This window comes from Rhineura floridana, chromosome 1 (genome assembly GCF_030035675.1).
Source record: "Rhineura floridana isolate rRhiFlo1 chromosome 1, rRhiFlo1.hap2, whole genome shotgun sequence".
Classification (NCBI taxonomy): Eukaryota; Metazoa; Chordata; class Lepidosauria; order Squamata; family Rhineuridae; genus Rhineura; species Rhineura floridana.
Window position 1 is genome coordinate 104,728,596 of NC_084480.1, and position 21,829 is coordinate 104,750,424.

The 21,829-nt window shown below is 39.6% G+C and overlaps 1 protein-coding gene across 1 annotated transcript in view; it reads right to left on the bottom strand.

Moving 5' to 3' along the window:
- TMC1 (transmembrane channel like 1) overlaps nucleotides 1–21,829 on the bottom strand; it is a 141,178-nt gene that overhangs the window by 62,269 nt on the left and 57,080 nt on the right. Inside the window, exons 7-10 of the mRNA XM_061609349.1 lie at nucleotides 9,107–9,197; nucleotides 6,621–6,702; nucleotides 5,213–5,319; nucleotides 2,775–2,873 (exon numbers count right to left, since the gene is read on the bottom strand). Of these exons, the coding sequence (XP_061465333.1) occupies nucleotides 2,775–2,873; nucleotides 5,213–5,319; nucleotides 6,621–6,702; nucleotides 9,107–9,197 (379 nt within the window). The remainder of the gene's footprint in view (nucleotides 1–2,774; nucleotides 2,874–5,212; nucleotides 5,320–6,620; nucleotides 6,703–9,106; nucleotides 9,198–21,829) is intronic.

The window sequence follows — 21,829 nt, forward strand, 5'->3', positions numbered from 1 at the left end:
GTTAATACCTTATCATCTGCAACAGATGGACTCTCAAGAGTCCTGGTGTGATAATTAATCCTATATCTTATTCACGCAGATGGAAAGCCCTTTTTGGAGCTCCTCACAATTCCTTTTTGTTTTAACCACCATGAACAATTTGGTATCATTAGCAAACTTGGCTACCTCACTGCTGACTCCTAACTCCAATGATCTTGAGCACAGGCCCCAATAAGTCATCCTTTTTTACATTTTTACATCCCTCCATTGGGAACACTATCTATTTATTCCTACTCCTGCTTCCTGCTGCTTACCCGTTACTAATCTATAAAAAGACCTGCCCTCTTATTTCATGACTGCTAAGCTCACTAAGGAGTCTTTCCTGAAATATTATATCAAAAGCTTAAGTACACAATGTCAGCTAGGTCACCTCTATCTATGTGCTTGTTGATACCCTCAGAGAACTCTAAAGATTAGTGAGATAGGATTTACCCTTGCAGAAGCCATGCCAGTTCTGCTTCAGCAAGACTTGTTCTTCTATATGCTTGATAATTCTAACAATACTTTCCATCAGTTTTGCCAGAACAGACATTAAACTAATGAGGCTTTGTTTCCTGGATCTCCTCTGGATCCCCTTTTTAAAAATTGGTGTTACATTGGCCACCGTCCAGTCTAGGAAGAAGCTGATCTTAGCAACAAGTTAAATATTGTTGTTAGAAGATTTCAGCAGAAGTTGTCAGCAATTTCAGATTTGAATTCTAAAGTACGGAGAGTGGATTCCATCCAGACCCAGTGATTTCTCAGTTTTTAATTTCTTAATAAGTCCTAGAACTTTGTCTTTTGTAACCACTATTTGTCTCAGTTCCTCAGACTCCCTTTCTGAGAAATTTAGTTCAGGCTCAGGAATCTGACCTACATGGTCCACAATGAAGACAGGTGCAAAGAATTCCCAGGTTGTCAAAGCCCATTTCACTCATAGTTACTAAAGTCCTCCCTTCTTTCTTCAACCTCTCAAGCTATCAGGGCTGGCTCCAAAAAGCAGCCAGGTGGGGCCCTGGCTGAGGGCCCCACGGTCCACAGGGGGCCCTGAAGGGCCCCTCATTATGGTGGTGGAGTAGCGCTCCCCTCCTGTGGCAGACTCCATGCCGCGGATCGCAGGGAGGGAGCTGCCCACCCGCTCGCCAGCCCACCCACACTTGCTTGCTCTCCCCCATGCCCGCCCACTCACCCTCCGCTTTGGCCTGCTCCCTCGCTCCCCCTCCCCCCACCCACTTGCCTTCCCCCCACCCGCTTGCCCTCCCCCCCTCCGTTCACTTGCTCGCTTGCCCGCTGTCCTGCCCCCCCACTTGCTCACCCACCTACCTTTGGAGGCAAGTGATGAACAAATCTTTTTATTATTATTATTATTATTATTATTATTGTTATTATTTATAATATAATGATTTATAATTATAATTATAATTTATTAATATAATTATAAATCATCATCATCATCATACTTCACTGTCAGGAAGATAGGAACATAGAAAGTTGCCTTATACTGAGTTAGTATTGTCTGCTGAGTCTGACTGATGGTGGCTCTCCAGGGGACATTAGGAGTCCTACCTGGAGATGCCAGGGATTGAACTTCGGGCCTTCTGTATGCAAAGCACAGCTGCACATGAAACCTCCTTCTTCTGCTAACAAGGAGAAGTACCAAAGATGTGACTGGGCAGTTGCTTTCCTATCCTAAGCCCCAGCATGAGTATGGAAGGAGGCAATTTCTTGGTCAGCTTACAGCTTGCCAAGTTTTCAAGCTGCCTGGTAGTTAAGACAGGCTGCAGCAAGCATTTATTGTAGAATTTACAGGAATTGCTGTTGCAATATGTCCCACAGGAAACTGCTCCCCATGGCTCTTTAAACTACTGCAGGAAGTTCCCACAGTAATTTAACACACTCTGGAAAGTAGCTCACCATAAATCCCTCAGCAGCTCTGCTGCGAACAATATCTTTGATCCCTAAGGGTAGAAAAGGCAGCGAAACACATGACTAGGAGCTCGTTTCTTCAAACTCTTCATTTATCTTCTTTAGCTCTCTTGCCATTCCCAGTTTGCAGGTTTGTTATTTCATATAAGCACAGAAGGCCAAATTAATCCCACGGGGCAGTGCTACTGAAGCAAATCCACTTGCAATATTTCTGCACTTCATGAAATTGGCCTGAAATGGCTCAATATGATGGCCCTTGGGGTCTATTATATATGACATGTAAACTTCATAAATACAAAGCAAAGCGGCAGTTTCTCAGCAACACATTGAATCTTTTTTTTTAGCTACTTTCCATCTTGCTCCCTTTTAACTTACTGCCCATGTCAGAAATCCCAGTGATTAGTCAGTGTAAAGGTTTATTTCATCACATCGGAAAATCCCACTGAATCCTGGTGTCAAGTCTGATCCCTTTTCTCAAAATGATTTGAATTTTATCTACTTAAATTCCATATATCAAACTGGTGAACTTGCACAATGAAAGTGCTAAGACTGAAATAAACATTTCACACAATCAAAAAGATTGGGCTCCTACTGGGAGGAAGGGTGGGATAAAAATCAAATCAATTGATCGATCGATCGATTGATCACGAAAGAAAGAAAGAAAGAAAGAAAGAAGGAAAGAAAGAAAGAAAGAAAGAAAGAAAGAAAGAAAGAAAGAAAGAAAGAAAGAAAGAAAGAAAGAAAGAAAGAAAGAAAGAAAGAAAGAAAGAAAGAAAGAAAGAAAGAAAGAAAGACATAGAGCATGGCTTTTTTGCAATGTGCATACTTACACTGAAGTCCCACAACGTGGCAAAGTTCATCGCACTCGCTCCCTCTGCTCTTGGCACAGTTTTTCTAGGTAAAGTTCCGTATGGTTTCCCCATCAATGCCTGTATTCAAACATAGCGCAAAGTGTTAAATTGTAAACACAATCTCAACAAACAGGCCAGCATGAAAATACAGTACCAGCTTTCTAGGCTACTTATTGTTTTCCTACTGCTATTTAACATTAAACTTAATGTTAAAATGATTTTGTGAAAATACAGCCTACAAAATCTTTAGACAAATCCACCAATGAGATCTTAATTATTCAAGTTCCTACATCTTAAAGTATTAATTTTGCACTGTGACAAATCTTCTTTGAGAATTTATTAATGTGCAGGTCTAGCTACGCTTTCTTTTGACAATCTATATTTGTTTCAATTTAGTTTAAGGATGGATTCAAAGAACGGCTGGTTAGAGTTTCACTGCATCCAGCCTGTTTTCAGCCATCATTCAGCATGTTTCATTGCCCTTAGCTCACTGGTGTACCAAGGTGCAAACCAAGCTCCACAATGCCAGAGAAGGTGCTCAGGGGCAACTGTGTCGAGAGCCTGACATGCCTCACTGTTCCACAGTGTGACAAGGGCTTCAACAGGGTCACCTGCTCTATCTACTGGGCAGAGCTTGGAAAAGTTACTTTTTTGAACTACAACTCCCATTAGCCCCAGCCAGCATGGCCACTGGATTGGGCTGATGGGAGTTGTAGTTCAAAAAAGTAACTTTTCCAAGCTCTGCTACTGGGAACTCCAAGCAGCTCCAAGTGGGGTATGTGGCTCTCCCCTTTCCATTTAATCATCACAATGGTTGCAGCAGTACAACCCAACAATAGTCAGACTGACCAGGGTGCCCTGCAGGCTCCCTTCTCCACTCACTGCTGGATTCTGATTGGCCGGCAGTCAGAAAATGGGAGAATAGTGAGAGAAAAGTTTTAACTACACAACATTAGCAGAGAGGGAAAAGAGACCAATTAGAACTGTTCTTTCTCTTCTCTCTGCTGGTAGCATCCAAATTTGAAGGAAAAAGAGCTTTCTTCAAATTATCCCTTTTTTTAAAAAAAATTGCAGTCAACAAGTCTGCATTCAAGACTGCCATCATTATTTGTCTTCTATAGAACGGGATCTTTTGGGGAATTTTTTTGTTGTTGTTAATCTTATATCTGAAATTGCTGTCAAGTAAAACAGAAAAAAATATGAGATAATTTTTACAGTAGCCTGAACGTAGCTTGTCATTATGTGTAAACATTTTCTTTAACTTCATTGCCATTTATTAGTTGACAAAACATGGGGGTCGAGGGGAGAGATTCCATATGCACGTGCAGAAAGACTGAATGAGTGCTGTACATTCAGCCCCATATGCAGCCCTAGGAAGGAAGCCTCCTGGCCTCAAGCAACGCCATGTGTCTGTGAGCTCAGTCACTTCCCCAAAAGAAGGCAGCTGAGTGGAGCAGCAGTCGCCACCCTGCAGGGTTCCAGCAGGCTGCCTGCTTTGCCGCCCATTGGGAGGGGGAGGCTCAGGGTCTTCCTCTGTCCTTCCTCCCAGTTGCTCCTACAAGCTCTGTCCTCCCCCAGGAGCAGAGGAGGTGAAGCACTGCTTACTGGCAGCATGGCAGAGCAGGCAGCTGAGTCACATGGCGCGCCTGGTTGCTTGTCTGCCCACACTTCTGGATAAGCCAATGGCAACAACTGGCAGTGCCAGACAGCAGGCAAGGGGGAGAGGACAAGAAGAACTGGTGGACAGATGCGTGTGCAAGAGAGTGAGTGAACCAGATTTATTTCTCTTTATGACTTTTGGGGGTTTTGGTCCAGTCTTTTTCTGTGTGCATGCCCATAAGTTTAATGCTGATGGCTAACCATTGGCGCGGGAGGCTTGGGGGAGACAGAAAATGCACTTTCAATTTATATTGCATTAGTGAAGAAAAAATGCCTTTTCATTCTCCATCGATTCAAAGGGTTATTTGAGAGAAGGCAAGGAGAATTAGCCATTGAAATAATATGATGGTGATAAGCCCCATTGCTTTGCTCTCTCGTCCTCACACACAAATCCCCCAAAACTAAATCCAGTCTTGTGTGGGAGGGGAAACCTAAACAAAAAGGCTAAAAGCAAACATTTGATATGGGCAATTCCATATTTAAAGGATGCTTTCTCAACATGACTATTCTTGATGTACTTTGGTTTAAAAAAAGCAAGAAAGAAAACATACAAATTAGGATCAAATAGACCCCAGAACTTTAACAATCATCTCTTGCAAATTGTCACCTTCTTGTCAGTGAAATTTTAAACAAAGTTTACAGTCCCTGTTGTATGCTTTAGCACTGAATCTATGACTTTAACCCATGTTCATATGTGACATTTAAACCTATAGGGGTATAGCAATACAGACTGGGCATATAAACTGAGTTATCCTCACCTCGGGCACTATGACAAGACCAAAGGTCAGTCCAAACAGAACTATATTTATTCCATACATCCATCGCAAAAATATGAAGTAGGATGCAACAGAAGAGCCAAAATGACCTGTAAAACATGAAGCGAGATAAGGGCAAATGAATCATTGCTTCATCTTTCTTGTCCTTTCAAAGAAGAAGAAGAAAACAGCACACTTTTGCTTACTTAACACAGCATAAATCAGTGCTTGACACTTCCCCACCTACATAACGCCATATTACTAACTAAGTGATCTGGTAAAACCATAGGAAGGCACCAGTTATTGTTTATATTTGTATGGGTGATTTTCGTGTAAATATAAATGAGAAAGGAATTCCAACAATCCTTGAGAGGTAATGTATTTGTTGTTGTTTAAAAGCTACAGAATAAAAAGAAGAATTGTGTAAAACGTGGGTGGGGAACCTCAGGCCTGGGAGCCAAATGTGGCCTTCTAGGCCTCTTTCTGTGGCCCAGAAGACTCACCTTCGGCTATGTCTCTTCCCCAGGCCACACCTGCTCTCTACAAGCCATATGCCACACTGGTCCTGCTCTGACCCGCCTTGTGTGCTTTTTGCCTGGCTGGAATGTGTCCTTGACCTGTGATAATACCTCTTGCTTGCCTGGGTGGAGGATACACGGGTAGTTGTATCAAAATGCCTTAACTTTTGTATGACTGGAATGTGGCCTGCTGTACAACACTAAGAGTTATATTCACTGGTCTCCCCACTTTGTTTCTGGCCCTGCCCAATAAATACCTATGTAATCAGAAAACATGTTTGACTATGGCATCACATGTTACAACTGAGCTTCCATGCATCCATTAGCCTTTATGCTCCAATCCTCTTCCCTATTTTCATAATAATCAACTCTCCAAGTCTCTGAGAAACAGTAAGGTACCTTCCCAAGATCATTCAGTGAGGATCATGGCTGAACAAGGATTTATTCTGGGCTCCTGAAGATCAAGACTTAGCTGTTCTTATTATATCACATTGGCTTCTGCACCCTTTGCTCTTTAAAACAGCATGGTAAAATTATAATTTAACACAATTATATTTGGTAACTTAATATTTAATTGCAGTAAGGCCATCTAAATGGCAAAGGCAGCAGCTTGGTAGTACAGCACATGTTGTACATGCCAAAGGTCCCAGGTTTAAACCCTAGCATTTCCATGAAGGGCTGGGAAATACTCCTGTTGGAAATCCTGGAGAACTGCTGTCAATCAGTATAGGCAATACTGAGCTAGAGGGACCAATGGTCTGACCTGACATAAGGCAGCTTCCTAAATATTGGGGGAAAGGTGACATGCTGTTGGAACTCTGACTCTTTTCATTCATGCATGACACCGAGCAATATACTAATTGTTTGTTTAATTCTTCTTCTCAATCTCTTACTTTCAATTTCTTTTATTTTCATTTCCCAGGGTATGCAGGCTGTTTTAAAATTCTCAAAATCGCGTTGAAATTTCATCCATTTCTGAAAGAAATATCACAAAAGGAAAAAGCACACTAGGACAATGAAGAAAGAAAAGAAGAAAACCACTTTTCAACAAATAATCTGTTTGATGAATTTAAACCGCTATGTTGACAAAATATCCATAATTTACATGCAATATAGGTTGTTAGAGTGGCTTTGGCAGCAACGTGTCTATTGAGGTTATAGGAGAGGCAAGTGCCTTGTATTTCCGATTTCTATGCATTTCTGTCTCAATCACATCTTTTCTCTGCAAGCAGATATGCTAACTATTCCCACAATGAGTATTTGAACAGCTTCCGGCAAGTGCCAGATGACTGGAGGAGTGCTAATGTTGTCCCTATCTTCAAAAAGGGCAAAAAGGAGAAACCGGGGAACTACAGACCAGTCAGCCTAACATCAATCCCTGGAAAAACTCTGGAGCAGATTATAAAGCAGTCAATCTGTAAGCACCTTGAAAACAATGCAGTGATTACTAGGAGCCAACATGGATTTATGAAGAACAAATCCTGCCAAACTAATTTTATCTCATTTTTTGATCGGGTAACCTCCCTTGTAGACTGTGGGAATGCTGTGGACATAATATATCTCGACTTCAGCACAGCTTTTGACAAAGTGCCCCATGATATTCTGATTAGCAAGCTAGCTAAATGTGGGCTGGATGGAACAACTATCAGGTGGATCCACAGTTGGCTCCAGAATCGTACTCAAAGAGTGCTTATCAATGGTTCCTTCTCAAACTGGGCGGAAGTAATAACTGGGGTACCACAGGGCTCAGTCCTGGGCCCAGTGCTCTTCAACATTTTTATTAACAACCTGGATAAGGAGGTACAGAGCATGCTTATCAAATTTGCAGATGATACAAAATTGGGGGGCACAGTTAATACCATGGAAGACAGAAACAAAATTCAAAGGGACCTTGATGGTCTGGAGCATTGGGCTGAAAACAACAGAATGAAATTCAACAGGGATAAATGCAAAGTTCTACACCTAGGAAAAAGAAACCAAATGCACAGTTATAAGATGGGGTATACTTGGCTCAGCAATACGACATGTGAGAAGGATCTTGGAATTGTCGTTGATCACAAGCTGAATATGAGCCAACAGTGCAATGTGGCTGCAAAAAAGGCAAATGCTATATTAGGCTGCATTAACAAAAGTGTAGTTTCCAAATCGCGTGAAGTATTAGTTCCCCTCTATTCAGCACTGGTTAGGCCTCATCTTGAATACTGCATCCAGTTCTGGTCTCCGCACTTCAAGAAGGATGCAGACAAACCGGAACAGGTTCAGAGGAAGGCAACAAGGATGATCAGGGGACTGGAAACCAAGCCCTATGAGGAGAGACTGAAAGAACTGGGCATGTTTAGCCTGGAGAAGAGAAGACTGAGGGGAGATATGATAGCACTCTTCAAGTACATGAAAGATTGCCACACAGAGGAGGGCCAGGATCTCTTCTCGATCACCCCAGAGTGCAGGACACAGAATAATGGGCTCAAGTTGCAGGAAGCCAGATTTCGACTGGACATCAGGAAAAATGTCCTAACTGTTAGAGCCATACGACAATGGAACCAATTACCTAGAGAGGTAGTGGGCTCTCTGACACTGGAGACATTCATGAGGCGGCTGGACAGCCATCTGTCGGGAATGCTTTGATTTTGATTCCTTCATTGAGCAGGGGGTTGGACTTGATGGCCTTATAGGCCCCTTCCAACTCTACTATTCTATGATTCTATGTAATCTGAAAATAGAGGGTAATGAAGAAGACTTCAAGCAGAAGATTTTTCAGCATCCTTTCCCCCTTGCACCTATTTATTTCATCATCTGAAGTCACTTTCAGTTACACTTCATCCCATCAAAATAATGGGATGACCTACACATCCCATCAAACAATTCTCAGTGAACCTCTGGGTTTGTTTCTATCATTTTTTTATTAATACATTTTATATCCTACATTTTCTTTGTAAGTTTGCTTAGGTCTGCACAATCCTATGTGCACAGTGAAGCATTTAATACTAGTGTTCTTTAATAAGATTTCAGCAGACCTTTCCTTGTTCGGATGACTTGCAGTATACTTTTCCTTAGCATTGATTTTGATATCTTCATTTATTATTTGTTTACAACTATTGTGACTATTCACAGATGCTTCACTAAATGTGATCAGCACCTGAGTGCTCAGAATTTTTTTATTACTAAACTTTGTGGGCATAAATGTGTTTTAAAGATTAATATAAAACAGGAACAGTGTTTTGCTGCATTGGCAGAAGTGAGATACCCTGAAAACGCTCTTTAAAAATATATATATACATAAATGCCATCCAAAAGCAGAGTGAAACCATTCATTCTAGAAGAGATATTTGGAAAAGGAGGAGTGAGCAATTTCAAAGTCGTAATGAGAGACAATCCTTACTTTCATCATCATAACTTTATATGCATAAAATTTCTTCCCTTTGCCTTTGCCAAGAGCTCCTTCAAATTTTTCCACAAAACATTGGGCATCTCTGAAAAAAGAAAGCAAAGAAGTGCATCATGGTTTATCCTAAAAACATCTTTCCATTGATTGTCTCTTCCTCTGAAATGCTGAAATACCCTTGACATTACTGAGCATCCCAATGACATGTTACTTTAGGGCCAAACTAGATGTTAGGGTTCTTCCACCAAACGTCTAGCACAGTTTACCAATGTCCTGACATCAAGACATTCTGCATTTGCTCACCACTGCCAGCAACAGTTGGAATGTGGAACAGGACAAGGAAACATGGAATAACAACACATCAAAGCAGCTTGGGATTGATGCTATGGAAGGAGAAACTAGATGTATGTATATGCCATTTCACAATGAAATGTTTAGTTTGCAATAGCTCCCCACCCATGTGAGCTATCTTGGATTATTTTGAGTCCATTATCTGTCTCTGCAGAAAGGGTGGGGAACCTGTGAACTTTCAGATGTTGTTGGATTCCAGCTCCCATCAGCCCCAGCCAGCATGGCCAATGGCCAGTGATGATGGGAGTTACAGTTCAGAAACAACTGGAGGACCACAGATTCCCCGTCACTGCTCAATAGAACTGTAAACTTCATCCAGAATAATAATTCTGTATCTGTTTACGTGGTCACTTCTATTGGGATAAAAGAGAAACAGGTCAAAATTTTGGTAAAGACTGCTTTTCAGTTTACACCATCCTTTGAAAGTCGCAACTAGAGACTAAAGTTGAGTTCAAAGACTGTTACTGAAGACAGTGCGAACATGATCCGCTATGCAGTCAATGAACACATGAAGAGAAACAGAGTCTTGATACTGGTCATGCACTCCATAACATTTGATATTAGTGTGAATTGTGTCCTATGTATATATCACCCATTCTGTTGGGAATCTAATCAAATCATATTCCTCATTAGCATGCAGGAATCTTATATGCATATAGCTGTACACACAAAGGGATCTTTTCACAGTAATGTGAAATGTGCAATCCAAGGACGTGGTCAGTAGCTGTGTTGGTGTCAGGGATATGGTGGTGTAATCCTGTTCCTATGATGAGGGGAGCTTTGTGAATAACTCTAGCCTTGGAAAGTCAAGAATACTATAAGATAACATCAGAAGAATAGCCCTACGAAGACCAAAAGAAAAGGACCCCACAGCCTATATTCTTGAAATAAGTAAGTAAACATGCCAAAATAACATAAAAAGCTGTTTTATTGGCCCCCCACTACAGTCAAGTACCAGTATTCTCCAACAACCTACTCATCACCACCACCTGTGGAATATTTATATGATTAATTCAAATAGCTTATTTAACAGGCCCTTCAGTACATTATCTCAATAAGAATGTGGTTTTAGGAAGCATTCCCACTGGATCTTTAAAAAAGAGTATGACAAGCAACTCTGCTGTTTATGTCTCAAAAGACAGTCACTGCATAATGATGCAAAGAACATAGACACTATTATGTTCAATGAGCTAATTAAAACAAAGCCTTCTGTGCTGCTGCAGTCATCAAGCAACTGCTGCAGAGTGCTTTATCCTTTGTTCACCTCAACCTTCCTATCTTAGATACAGTGATGAGGTGGAACAAAATGCAGGGAGTGTAGTGTGACGGTCCTTCCCCGGCTCTCCCTGTCAGGTTCCTACCTGCTCGTGGTTACTGCCAGTCACTAGGCACCACCAGGGACTCCACCAGTCCGGACTGTCCTTTTTTATGGTTTCTCTCCCCGCTCTAGCACAGATCTCAACAGATCCCCCTGCTAGGCAGCACCACCAGTCACGTCCTATAACCAGTATTCCCAGAGACTCTGCCTGAGTCTCTCTATCAGGTTACCTCTGTGACTGAGTGCTTAAGCTGTCCCACTCCCTTTGTATCAATGCAGATAATTCTGGTTTGCTCTGAATACTTGTGGTGTTATTCTTCCCTTCCCCGCTGCCACCATTTGTCACTCTTCAGCCTTGGTAGTTACCTTACCCTCCCTTCTGGTCTGTGGAACCCCAGCCAAGGATCAGGCCTTTGGTAAACCAAATATATCTATTAAATAACAAAAATAACAAGATTTCTTTATAAAGGCACTTAAGCATATGGTTTCATCTATTCCTGAGGTACTGGTCTTAGTATTAATCCAAACTCCACACTCTCCTCTCATAAACCCACCAAAACAACCCACTAACATCCACCTCACATCCACCTTCCACCTCACATCCACCCAGATTTACCTGACATCCTTCCATTTATACTGTCAGCCATTTTAAACATTCAGCCAATCATCCAGCATTCTACTGCCCATTCACTCCCCCCTCCTCTTTCATTCCACTTACCATGTATCTCCTATACAAACAGCACTTACCATATATACACTAATAGAGGAACATCACATTTCCCCCCCCTTAAAACAACGGCAGAGTATTATTCCTGTTCCAGGATTTATACATCGCGTTAACAATATAACAAGTGTCTATGGGGACAATGTCTTTTTTTGTTCCTTCGTCTGGGTCACGTCACTGCAGTCCCGGCCACTTGCCTGGAAAGTCCATCGGCCAGTACATTGTCCTTGCCTTTTATGAACTGGAAGTCCACTTGATAGTCTTGTAGGGCCCAGGACCACCTCTGCAGCATAGTGTTATGGTTTTTCATAGTCTGCAACCATAACAAGGCCCGATGATCCGTTGTTACCGTGAATCTTCGTCCCCACACGTATGGGTGCAACTTGTTCAGTCCCCACACAACCGCTAGGCACTCCTTTTGGACCAACGAATAGTTTTTCTCCCTCGGCGTTAGCTTGTGACTCAGATACGCCACTGGATGTCTGGTGCCTTCTCTCTCCTGCAGCAAGACGACTCCCAGCGCAAGGTCTGACGCATCTTTAGCCACGATGAATGGTTGCTCATAGTCTGGTGCTATTAATATGGGTCCTTGGCACAAGGCTTGCCTCAGCAGATCAAAAGCCTTCTGACATTCATCCGTCCATACCACACGCTCAGAGCACTTTTTCTTTGTCAATTCATGCAAGGGGGTTGCGATTTCCCCAAAATCTTTCACAAACTTTCTATAAAAACCAGCCACACCCAGAAATGCCCTTACTTGTTTTTTGGTTAAGGGAATAGGCCACGCTTGTATTGCCTCCACCTTGCTCCATAAGGGGGTGATTTTCCCACTCCCCACCTCATGTCCTAAATAGATTACTTCCTTTAGCCCAAACTGGCATTTCTTAGCTTTTATTGTGAGGCCTGCTTTTCTTTTCTTTTTTTTTAATAATTTTTATTCAAATTTTTCAAAAGACAAACAAAACAAAGTCAAAAAACATAACAATACAACAACAAAAAATAGTTGACTTCCGATTTGTCGCAGATCAGCTATAAGTATATAATATACATCAAACCTGTCCCTTAATATATACATACAGGATCACTTTTCTCCATAGGCTATCTTAGTTAATCGTCAAATCCCAATATCATCATTTTATTTTGATCTTTCAACAAAAAGTCTAAGAGAGGCTTCCATTCCTTAAGAAATGTGTCTGTCGATTTTTCTCTAAGTAGACATGTCAATTTATCCATCTCTACTAAGTCCATTAATTTCAATAGCCATTCTTCCATTGTTGGTGTTGATTCCATTTTCCACTTTTATGCATATAATAATCTTGCTGCCGTAATCATATATAATATTATTCTTCCATATTTCTTTTCCTTTTGTTTATCCATAAAACCCAATAAAAAAAATTCTGGTTTTGACTGAATATCTTTAGAATTTTTTGCATCATCCTACCTATCTGTGCCCAAAATGATTTTGCCTTTTTACACAGCCACCACATATGATAAAATGATCCTTCTTGTTGTTTACATTTCCAACAAACATTAGAAACATTACTATACATTTTTGACAACTTTTCTGGAGTCGTGTACCAACGGTACATCATTTTATAGAAATTTTCTTTAAGATTATAGCATAATGTAAATCTCAAGCCTTTTTTCCACATATTTTCCCATTGATCCATTTGTATGTTATAACCAAAATTTTTTGCCCACTTTACTATACACTCTTTTACTTGTTCTTCTTCCATATCCATTTTCAGTAAGAGTTCATACATTTTCGCAATTGTATTTTCATCATTTGTACACAAACCTATTTCAAAATCAGATTTACTTATTTCAAACCCATACATTTTCTTGTCCATTTTATATCTTTCTAACAATTGCAAATAGGCAAACCATTGAGAACTATATCCTTCCTTTATCAGTTGTTCTCTCTCTTTCATTATATATTCTCCATGTACATTTTCTAATAGTTCTTGATAAGTTAACCATTTCTCTTTTCCAGCCATTTCTCTTCTGTAAAACGCTTCTTGACTTGAGACACATAATGGTATTTTCGAATAGAACCTTGGTTTATATCTATTCCATATTTTCAACAGAGGACGTCTTATAAAATGATTATTAAAGTCTACATTTACTTTTACTTTATCATACCATAGATATCCATGCCATCCCCACTTCAGGTTATGGCCCTCCAAATCCAATAGTCTTTTATTCCTCAATAAAATCCATTCCTTTATCCAGACTAAACAGCAGGCAGCAAAATAAAGTCTCAGATTTGGTAATCCCAGTCCTCCTCTTTCTTTGGCGTCTTGTAGTAATTTAAATTTAACTCTTGGTTTTTTTCCTTGCCATACAAATTTAGAGATATCTTTTTGCCATTGTTTAAAAGGTAAATCAGAGGATATTACAGGTATTGTTTGAAATAAAAACATCATTCTCGGTAATACATTCATTTTTATCACAGATATTCTACCCATTAATGACAATTGTAGTTTATCCCATTTTAGCAGATCTTACTTAATCTCTGTCCATAATTTTTCATAATTATTATGAAACAACTTTGAATTTTTATTTGTCATAATGATACCTAAATATTTCAACTTTTTCTCTATTGTAAAATCGGTCTTGTCCATTAACTCTTTCTGTTCCCTTAAAGTTAAATTTTTCACCAACATCTTTGTTTTTTGATTGTTGATCTTAAATCCTGCTAACGGTCCAAATTCTTTTAATTTGTCCATCAATACATTAATTCCTTCCAAAGGGTTTTCTAATACAATTATCAAATCATCAGCAAATGCTCTCAGTTTATATTCTTCTTTTTTTATCTTTAATCCCGAAATCCTTTAATCTTGCCTTATATCTCTAAGCAGCACTTCTAAGACCAGAATAAATAGAAGGGGAGATAATGGACATCCCTGTCTTGTACCCTTTTGTATTTCACATGAATCCGTTAAATCTCCATTAACAATTATCTGAGCCTTCTGAGATGTATAAATCGATCTAATCCATTTTATAAAATTGTCTCCAAAATCCATTTGCTCCAAAACCTGAAACATAAATTTCCAATTCAAATTATCAAATGCTTTCTCAGCATCTAAGAAAATCAAAGCTGCTTGTTTATCATTTCGTTGTTCTAAATATTCCAACACATTCAAGACATTCCTGACGTTGTCACGTAATTGTCTTTTAAGTAAAAACCCCGATTGATCTTCCTGGATAAATTGTTGCAATATTATTTTCATTCTTTCTGCCAAGATCATTGTAAAAATTTTATAGTCATTATTCAATAGAGATATCGGCCGATAATTTTTTGTTTTAGTTAAATCTTGCTCCTCTTTAGGTATTAATGTTATGTTAGCATTTTTCCAACTATCCGGTATCTTTCCCTCTTGCAAAATAGAATTCATTGTATACTGTAAAGGTAGCAAGAGTTCTTCCTCCAAACATTTATAGTACATTGCAGATAACCCATCTGGTCCTGGCACCTTTCCTGATTTAATGTTGTTTATACTTCAGATATCTCTCTTGACGTGATAGGGCCATTAATAGCTTGTCTCTGAAAGTCTGTAATTTTAGGCAAATTCTGTTTAGATATATACTCTTCTATTTTTTCAGATGGGATTTCCTGACACTTGTACAATGTTGAATAATATTGATGAAAAATCTTTTTGATTTTTACATTATCTGTCAGCATCTCATCTCCTTCTTGTATCTTTAAAATAATATTTTTTGACGTTCTTTCCTTAATTTATATGCTAACCATTTCCCCGGTTTATTTGCAAATTCAAAAGTCCTTTGTTTAGCAAAATTTAGTTTCCTTTCAATTTCTCTAACTGTCAGCATTGATACTTGATTCTGTAACATTTTAATTTGATTTACAATAGAAACTTTAGTTGGATTCTTTTTCAATTCTTCCTCTTTTTGTTTTATTTCTTCCAAAATTAATTGCATTTTCTGTTGTTTCTTTTTTTTTAATTCAGAGTTACATTTAATAAAATATCCCCTCATAAATGCCTTACTTGTATCCCAAACAATATTTTCATTTGTTCCTTTATGTAAATTATGTTCAAAAAACTCTTTTAATTTCTTCTTACATTCTTGTACTACTTTGTCATTCTGTAATAAGGATTCATTTAGTCTCCATCTAAATCCAAGATTTTTTTTAAAAAAGTTAATATCACAGGATTGTGGTCCGAAAAAGTTTTTGGTAATATATCCATTTTAAAAATATCTTTCACTAGAGTTTTAGACATCCAAATCATATCAATCCTCGAGAATGTTTTATGTCTTTCTGAAAAATAAGTAAATTCCTTTGCATTATCATTTATATATCTCCAGGTAATTCTAAATTTTCCATCAGTTCAAAGCAAATCTTTGGTAATTTACCCTGTGTCTCTTTAATATTTTTTTCAGAAAGTCTATCAATTTTTGGTGAGATTACCCCATTCCAATCACCCATGACACACCAATGATCATATGAAAACTCTGACAATTTTTCCATAAGTCCTGTGTAAAACCTTGTTTTATCTTCATTGGGGGCATAAATACCCACTATCAAAATTTTTATGCCCTGTAAAGTAATTTCAACTCCCACAAATCTACCACTATCATCCAGTAATATCAATTTAGGAAGCAATTGTGGGTTAATGTAAAGAACAACTCCATTTTTTTTTTGATCCAGCCGAAATAAATTCTTCACCCAAATTTTTACAAATCAAATATTTGGAATCTTTCTTCTTAATATGAGTTTCTTGTAAACAAATTATATCCAATTTTAATTTTTTCAAATAATGAAACACTTTCTCTTCTGCGCCGTATTGGCTCCATTTATATTCCAAGTTAGATATTTGTAATCCATCTTTAAGCATGTATTTTAAAATGTACCTGATGCTCCCTTTAATCCATCATCTTCCTTCCCCTCCTCTGCATGTTCCTGTTGACTTTGTTTCCCAGGAATTATATCCATATCTTTGAGTTTATCTTCTTCCATGTCTTTTGAAGCTTTTCTCAAGAAATCCCTTGCTTTTTGAACAGTATTCAATCGATATTTCTGTTGTCTGAATGTAAAAATCACTCCTTCTGGAACATCCCATCTAAATTGAATTTTGCATTGCTTAAGTTTTTCTGTAAAGAAAGCATATTCTTTTCTCTTACGTAAAAGTCTAATAGGAATTTCTTTCATCACCAGTATTTCCTTACCATCAATTTTAAAGGTATTGTTGAAGTGTTGTTGTAATACCATATCTCTGGTCGTCTTTTTTATAAAGTGAACAAGCACATCTCTTGGAATTTTTTTCATTGTTGCATATCTGGAATTAATTCTATAAACTTTATCTATTTCAAATTTCATCCGATCTTCATTCAAATCCAGAAATTTTACTAAAGCATTAACAAGTTTATCTCTGATGTCTTCATCTGTTTCCTCAGGGATCTCAAACGGAATCTCAAACAATGTTCTTTATTTCTCACTTCAATCACAGCCATGTAGTCCAAATTTTTTTCTAATTCCAGATTTAATATATCTGTTCTATTCTCCAAGATTTGTACCTTTTCTTTAGTATTTTTTGCATCCTCCTTTATTTGCCCAATTGTCCCTTTAATCTCATCCACTTGTGTTTTAATATAGTCTTTTATATCTATCAATTCAGTTTTCATTTCCTGTTTTATATCACTAATCCCTTCCATTATTTTTTGAAACATATCTGGGGGAATAGCCCCTTCCTGTGGGTCAATTGAACCTCTTAGCTCCTGAGCCTTAGCTGTTTTTCTAGTTGTCATTCTCAAAAGAAGCCTTTAATTTCTGATATTAACCACTGTTCCAAAACCTAGAGGCAGTCTATTTCTTTTTTTTTCCTCCACCAACAAAAGAGTTAATATTCCAGGCCTGTTATTATAGTCCGGCCAGCACAGTTCTTATCTACGTCCAGGAATGCAAAACAATTCTGGTTCACAACACCAAGCGATTAATAACATATACGAACAGCAGATTCATCCAAAAAGAAATAATCCAAGGAGAAAAATAGTCCAAAATATATTTCCATCAAATAATAATTACCTCTCATCCGTTTTTAATTTTTAAACCTCCAAATTCAAGCCAGCTTCTTGTCGTAAAAAAAATATATAAATTGTTTACATTTTCTTTCTTCCTTAATTATATTTAAAAGAGAAAAGTATGACTAACCCAGATTTCTCAGTTGCTGATTCGTAAACAAATCCCTTTTATTGTAGTAATTTAAGCCAAATGATAAGATTTAGACAGAAGGAGGCTCGCTGGTTAAGAACGTTTTTAGGAAGAAAAAAAACGCTTCGCTTTTTTTCAGTACAGCTTGTTGGAAGTCCTGACTCCGTCTTCAGCCGATCGGTATGCCTTCTTATCTCAGGGAATTCCTGATCAATTCCAGCAGCCGACAGCTCAACGAAGTCCTGTGGAAAATCTGATCGGTTCACCTATACCTTGGAGAACATTTAAGCCAGTCAAAGTTTCCTCTTGGCTGGCTTTTAAACTGAAAAAAGCTTCCTCTGAGGCAGAGATCTCTCAGAGACAACCACCAGCTGGGCACTCACTTCCGGGAAGTCTTGAGGCCTGCTTTTCTTAAGGCCTCTAATACTGTTGTCAGGTGTTGGACATGCTCAGGCACCGATTTGCTAAAAATGGCCACATCATCGATATAGGCCACTGCAAAATCTGACATGCCTCGCAACACAGTATTGATTAGCCTCTGAAATGAACTTGGTGAGTTCCTTAGTCCCATGGGTAAGGTCACAAACTCATATAACCCATCTGGTGTACTGAAGGCAGTTTTGGCTCTGGATTGCTCGTCTAGTTCCATTTGCCAAAATCCTTTACAGAGGTCTAACGTAGAGATAATGGTTGCTGCCCCCAATAACTCTAACATTGCGTCTACCCTGGGCATGGGATACGCATCTGGGACCGTGATTTTATTGATTAGCCGATAATCAATGCAAAATCTTGTCGTTCCATCTTTTTTCGGAACCAGGACAATACTTGAGGCCCAGGGACTGATGGATTCCCTGATCACTCCTAATTCCAGCATATCTTCCACCTCCTTTTTGATCTCACTCAAAACTTTCCCATTCACACAGTATGGCATAGATCTGATTGGGGCATGATCTCCAGTATCAATGGAATGTCTGGCTATACTGGTTCGGCCAGGTTTATTGCTAAAGAGATTCCTACAGGTTTTCAAAACTCTCAGAATCTCTTCTTTTACTTCCTCCTTCACCTCCTCTGACCATTCCACTTGATCTACCCCTCCTTTGTCTTTGCTTTCCTGTACCAAATCTGGAAGTTCAGGCCCACTTCCCTCAGGGAATAAGGTAACTTGCAACACCTTTGCATCCCTGGTATGGTAAGGCTTTAACATATTTACATGAACCACTTTGCTTTTGTTTAATTGGTCTGTGGTGATTACATACGTCACTGTGTCAAGCCTTTCTCTGATGATATATGGTCCTTCCCAGTTAGCCTGTAATTTGTCATGTTTCCTGGGTATGAACGCCATAACCATATCTCCCACATCATACACACGTTCCCTGGCTGTTCTGTCATACCAGTAACTTTGCTTCTCCTGTGCTTGACCCAAATTCTTTTTCACTACTTCCATCATTGATGTTAATTTATTGCGGAATTCCAATACAAAATCTACTACAGATGTTTTGTACTCTTCCAGGGTTCCTTCCCATGAATTTTTTAACAGTTCCAAAGGTCCCCTCACTTTTCTAGTGAACATCAGTTCAAAGGGTGAGAAGCCTGTTGACTCCTGAGGGACTTCTCTGTAGCATCCCAAACGTTCATCCCAGTCTTGTGGGTGATCTTGTACATAGCTTCCTATCATGCCCTTCAAAACTCCATTGAATCTCTCAGCCCATTAGTGGCGGGATGGTAAGTAGTGGTCTTTAGATGTTTTAGACCACAACATTTCCACATACATTGCATCACTTCTCCCATGAATACACTGCCTTGATCTGTCAGCACTTCATGAGGGAAACCCAGCCTCATAAAGATTTTTAATAAAGCCTCTGCCACCATAGGGGCTTCTACAGATCTCAGTGCTTCTGCGCCTGGGTACCTGGTGGCAAAATCCACCACCACCACTAGATATTTCTTGCCATGCCTTGTGGGTTTGGAAAAAGGGCCCACCAAATCTATTCCCACTCTATAAAAGGGTTGTCCAATTATAGGAAGGGGCTTTAAGGGTGCCTTAGTCTTTACTCCACTTTTTCCCACCTTTTGGCATATACCACAAGATAGACAATGTTGTTTTACATCTTTGGAGATGTTTGGCCAATAATAGTGTGCAGCCAATCTCCTCTTGGTCTTTTTTATTCCCAGATGTCCTACACATGGGACATCGTGGGCTACCTCTAGCAATCTGGTTCTGTATTTGCTAGGTACTATCAATTGCTTCACTGGTTCACATTCATCCTTTCTCTCAGCAGGCATCCACAGTCTATATAAAATCCCATTCTCACACACAACTTGATTCCTCAGTTTGTCAGTGAAAGGAATCTGTTGGGTCAGGGCTTGCTCCTTTATTTGATTCAAACTGGTATCCTTATTCAGTTCTTCTCTGAAATGCTCTGTCTCTTTTCCAGAGACCAGTTGATACAGTTTGTCTCCTTCAGCAGGCCTGCCAAGGGTTGCTATGGGGACCTGAGGCTCGCAAACAGATTCCACCCTGTTTCCTTCAGCCCCCCTTAACATGGCTTCTGTTTCTCTGCCAAGTTGCTGTCTGGTCATCACATATATTTTCCCTTGTGCCCCCATAACATCTCTTCCCAGTATCACTGGTTCTTGTTGTTGGGCATTAATGCCTACTTTATATCTGCCCTCTCGGCCTCTCCGCGCCATTTTCACTAGGGCCACAGGCAAGCTTTCTGGTTGACCCCTCACTCCTTGGATAGTCACCGTTTCCTGAGGTAATATTTCTTCAGATTTTATTAAATCTGGCCTCAGTAACGTCTGAGCAGCACCAGTGTCAAGCAATGCCCAATAATTTGCCCCTTGTACACTCACTTCCTCTCTCAGACTTGAATCAAGGTCTGTTACTTCTGTCCAGTTTATCTGGCAGAACTGAACCTTTTTTGTGGTTAAATCTTTTGGTTCTATTTTTACTGCCCTTGCCTGAGCAGGATTACTAATGGGGTTGGCAACCTCACATTGAAAACGTAGGTGCCCCGGTCTACCACATTTGTAGCATAATTTCTCCTCTGTTTTAGGGTACACAGATCCACTCTGGGGTGTCCTGTGCCCTTCAGATTTTACTGGAGGACTCACTCACTGTGGCACCACATCTTTTCTGCCACCATTATATGGTCTGGGTTTAAACTCTCTTGATGTTTTCCCCACCCAGCCAGTTCTGTTGGAGGCAAAGTGATCTGCCATCTCTGCGGCCTCCTGCACCGATGTAGGGGAACGGTCTTTGACAAGGAGCCTTATTTCTGGTGATAACTGATGGAATAATTGATCTAGTATCATGAGGCTTTTCACCTCTTCCACTGACTGAGCTTTGGCACTACTCATCCACTTTCCAAATATATCCATCAACTTCGCTCCCAGTTCAACAAAAGACCTCCCTGCTTGGATCTGACAGTTTCGGAATAACTTTCTAAAGTAGTCAGGTCCCAGTCTGAATCTTTTGTAGACTGCCTCTTTAAACTCAGCATAGGTGACGGGCTTGTCTGAGGGGAAATATTGGTATACCTCAGCCAATTCCCCTTTGATCAGGTTTGATAAATATTGCATATATTTATCCTCTGGTAGCCCCCACAATTGAGCTGCTTTTTCAAAAGTGCTGAGGTAAATCTGTGGATCTTGTCCAGGCTCAAACACTGCAACGTCTTTTGGTGTAACTTTTATTTTTGTTTCATTTCTGTCCTTTCTTGTTTCATCAGAATGAAACCTCTCCCTTTCAAACTTTAACTTTTCCACCTGTAATTCAGCATCCACTCTCATTCTCTCAGTTTCCAACTCCCTCTGTTTTTCCTTCTCTTCCATTTCAAAGACCCTCTGCTTGTCTTTTTCCTCAGCCTCCCTCCTCAACTTCTCAGTTTCTAACTCTCACTGTTTATCTTTCTCATCAGCCTCCCTCCTCAATCTCTCAGTTTCCAACTCATGCTCCCATCTTAACTTCTCTCTCAAGTACTCTATATAAGCGGGATTGCTTGAGTATCTTTCTGGGGTCTCTTCCCTGACAGGTTGTTTTTGCTGGGCAGTTGCAAATCCTTAAGTGCTACCCTCAATTCATCTACCCCTTTACCCTCGTGAGGTAAATTGAATGTTATGCACTTCTCCACCAGCTCCTCTCTTTTCATT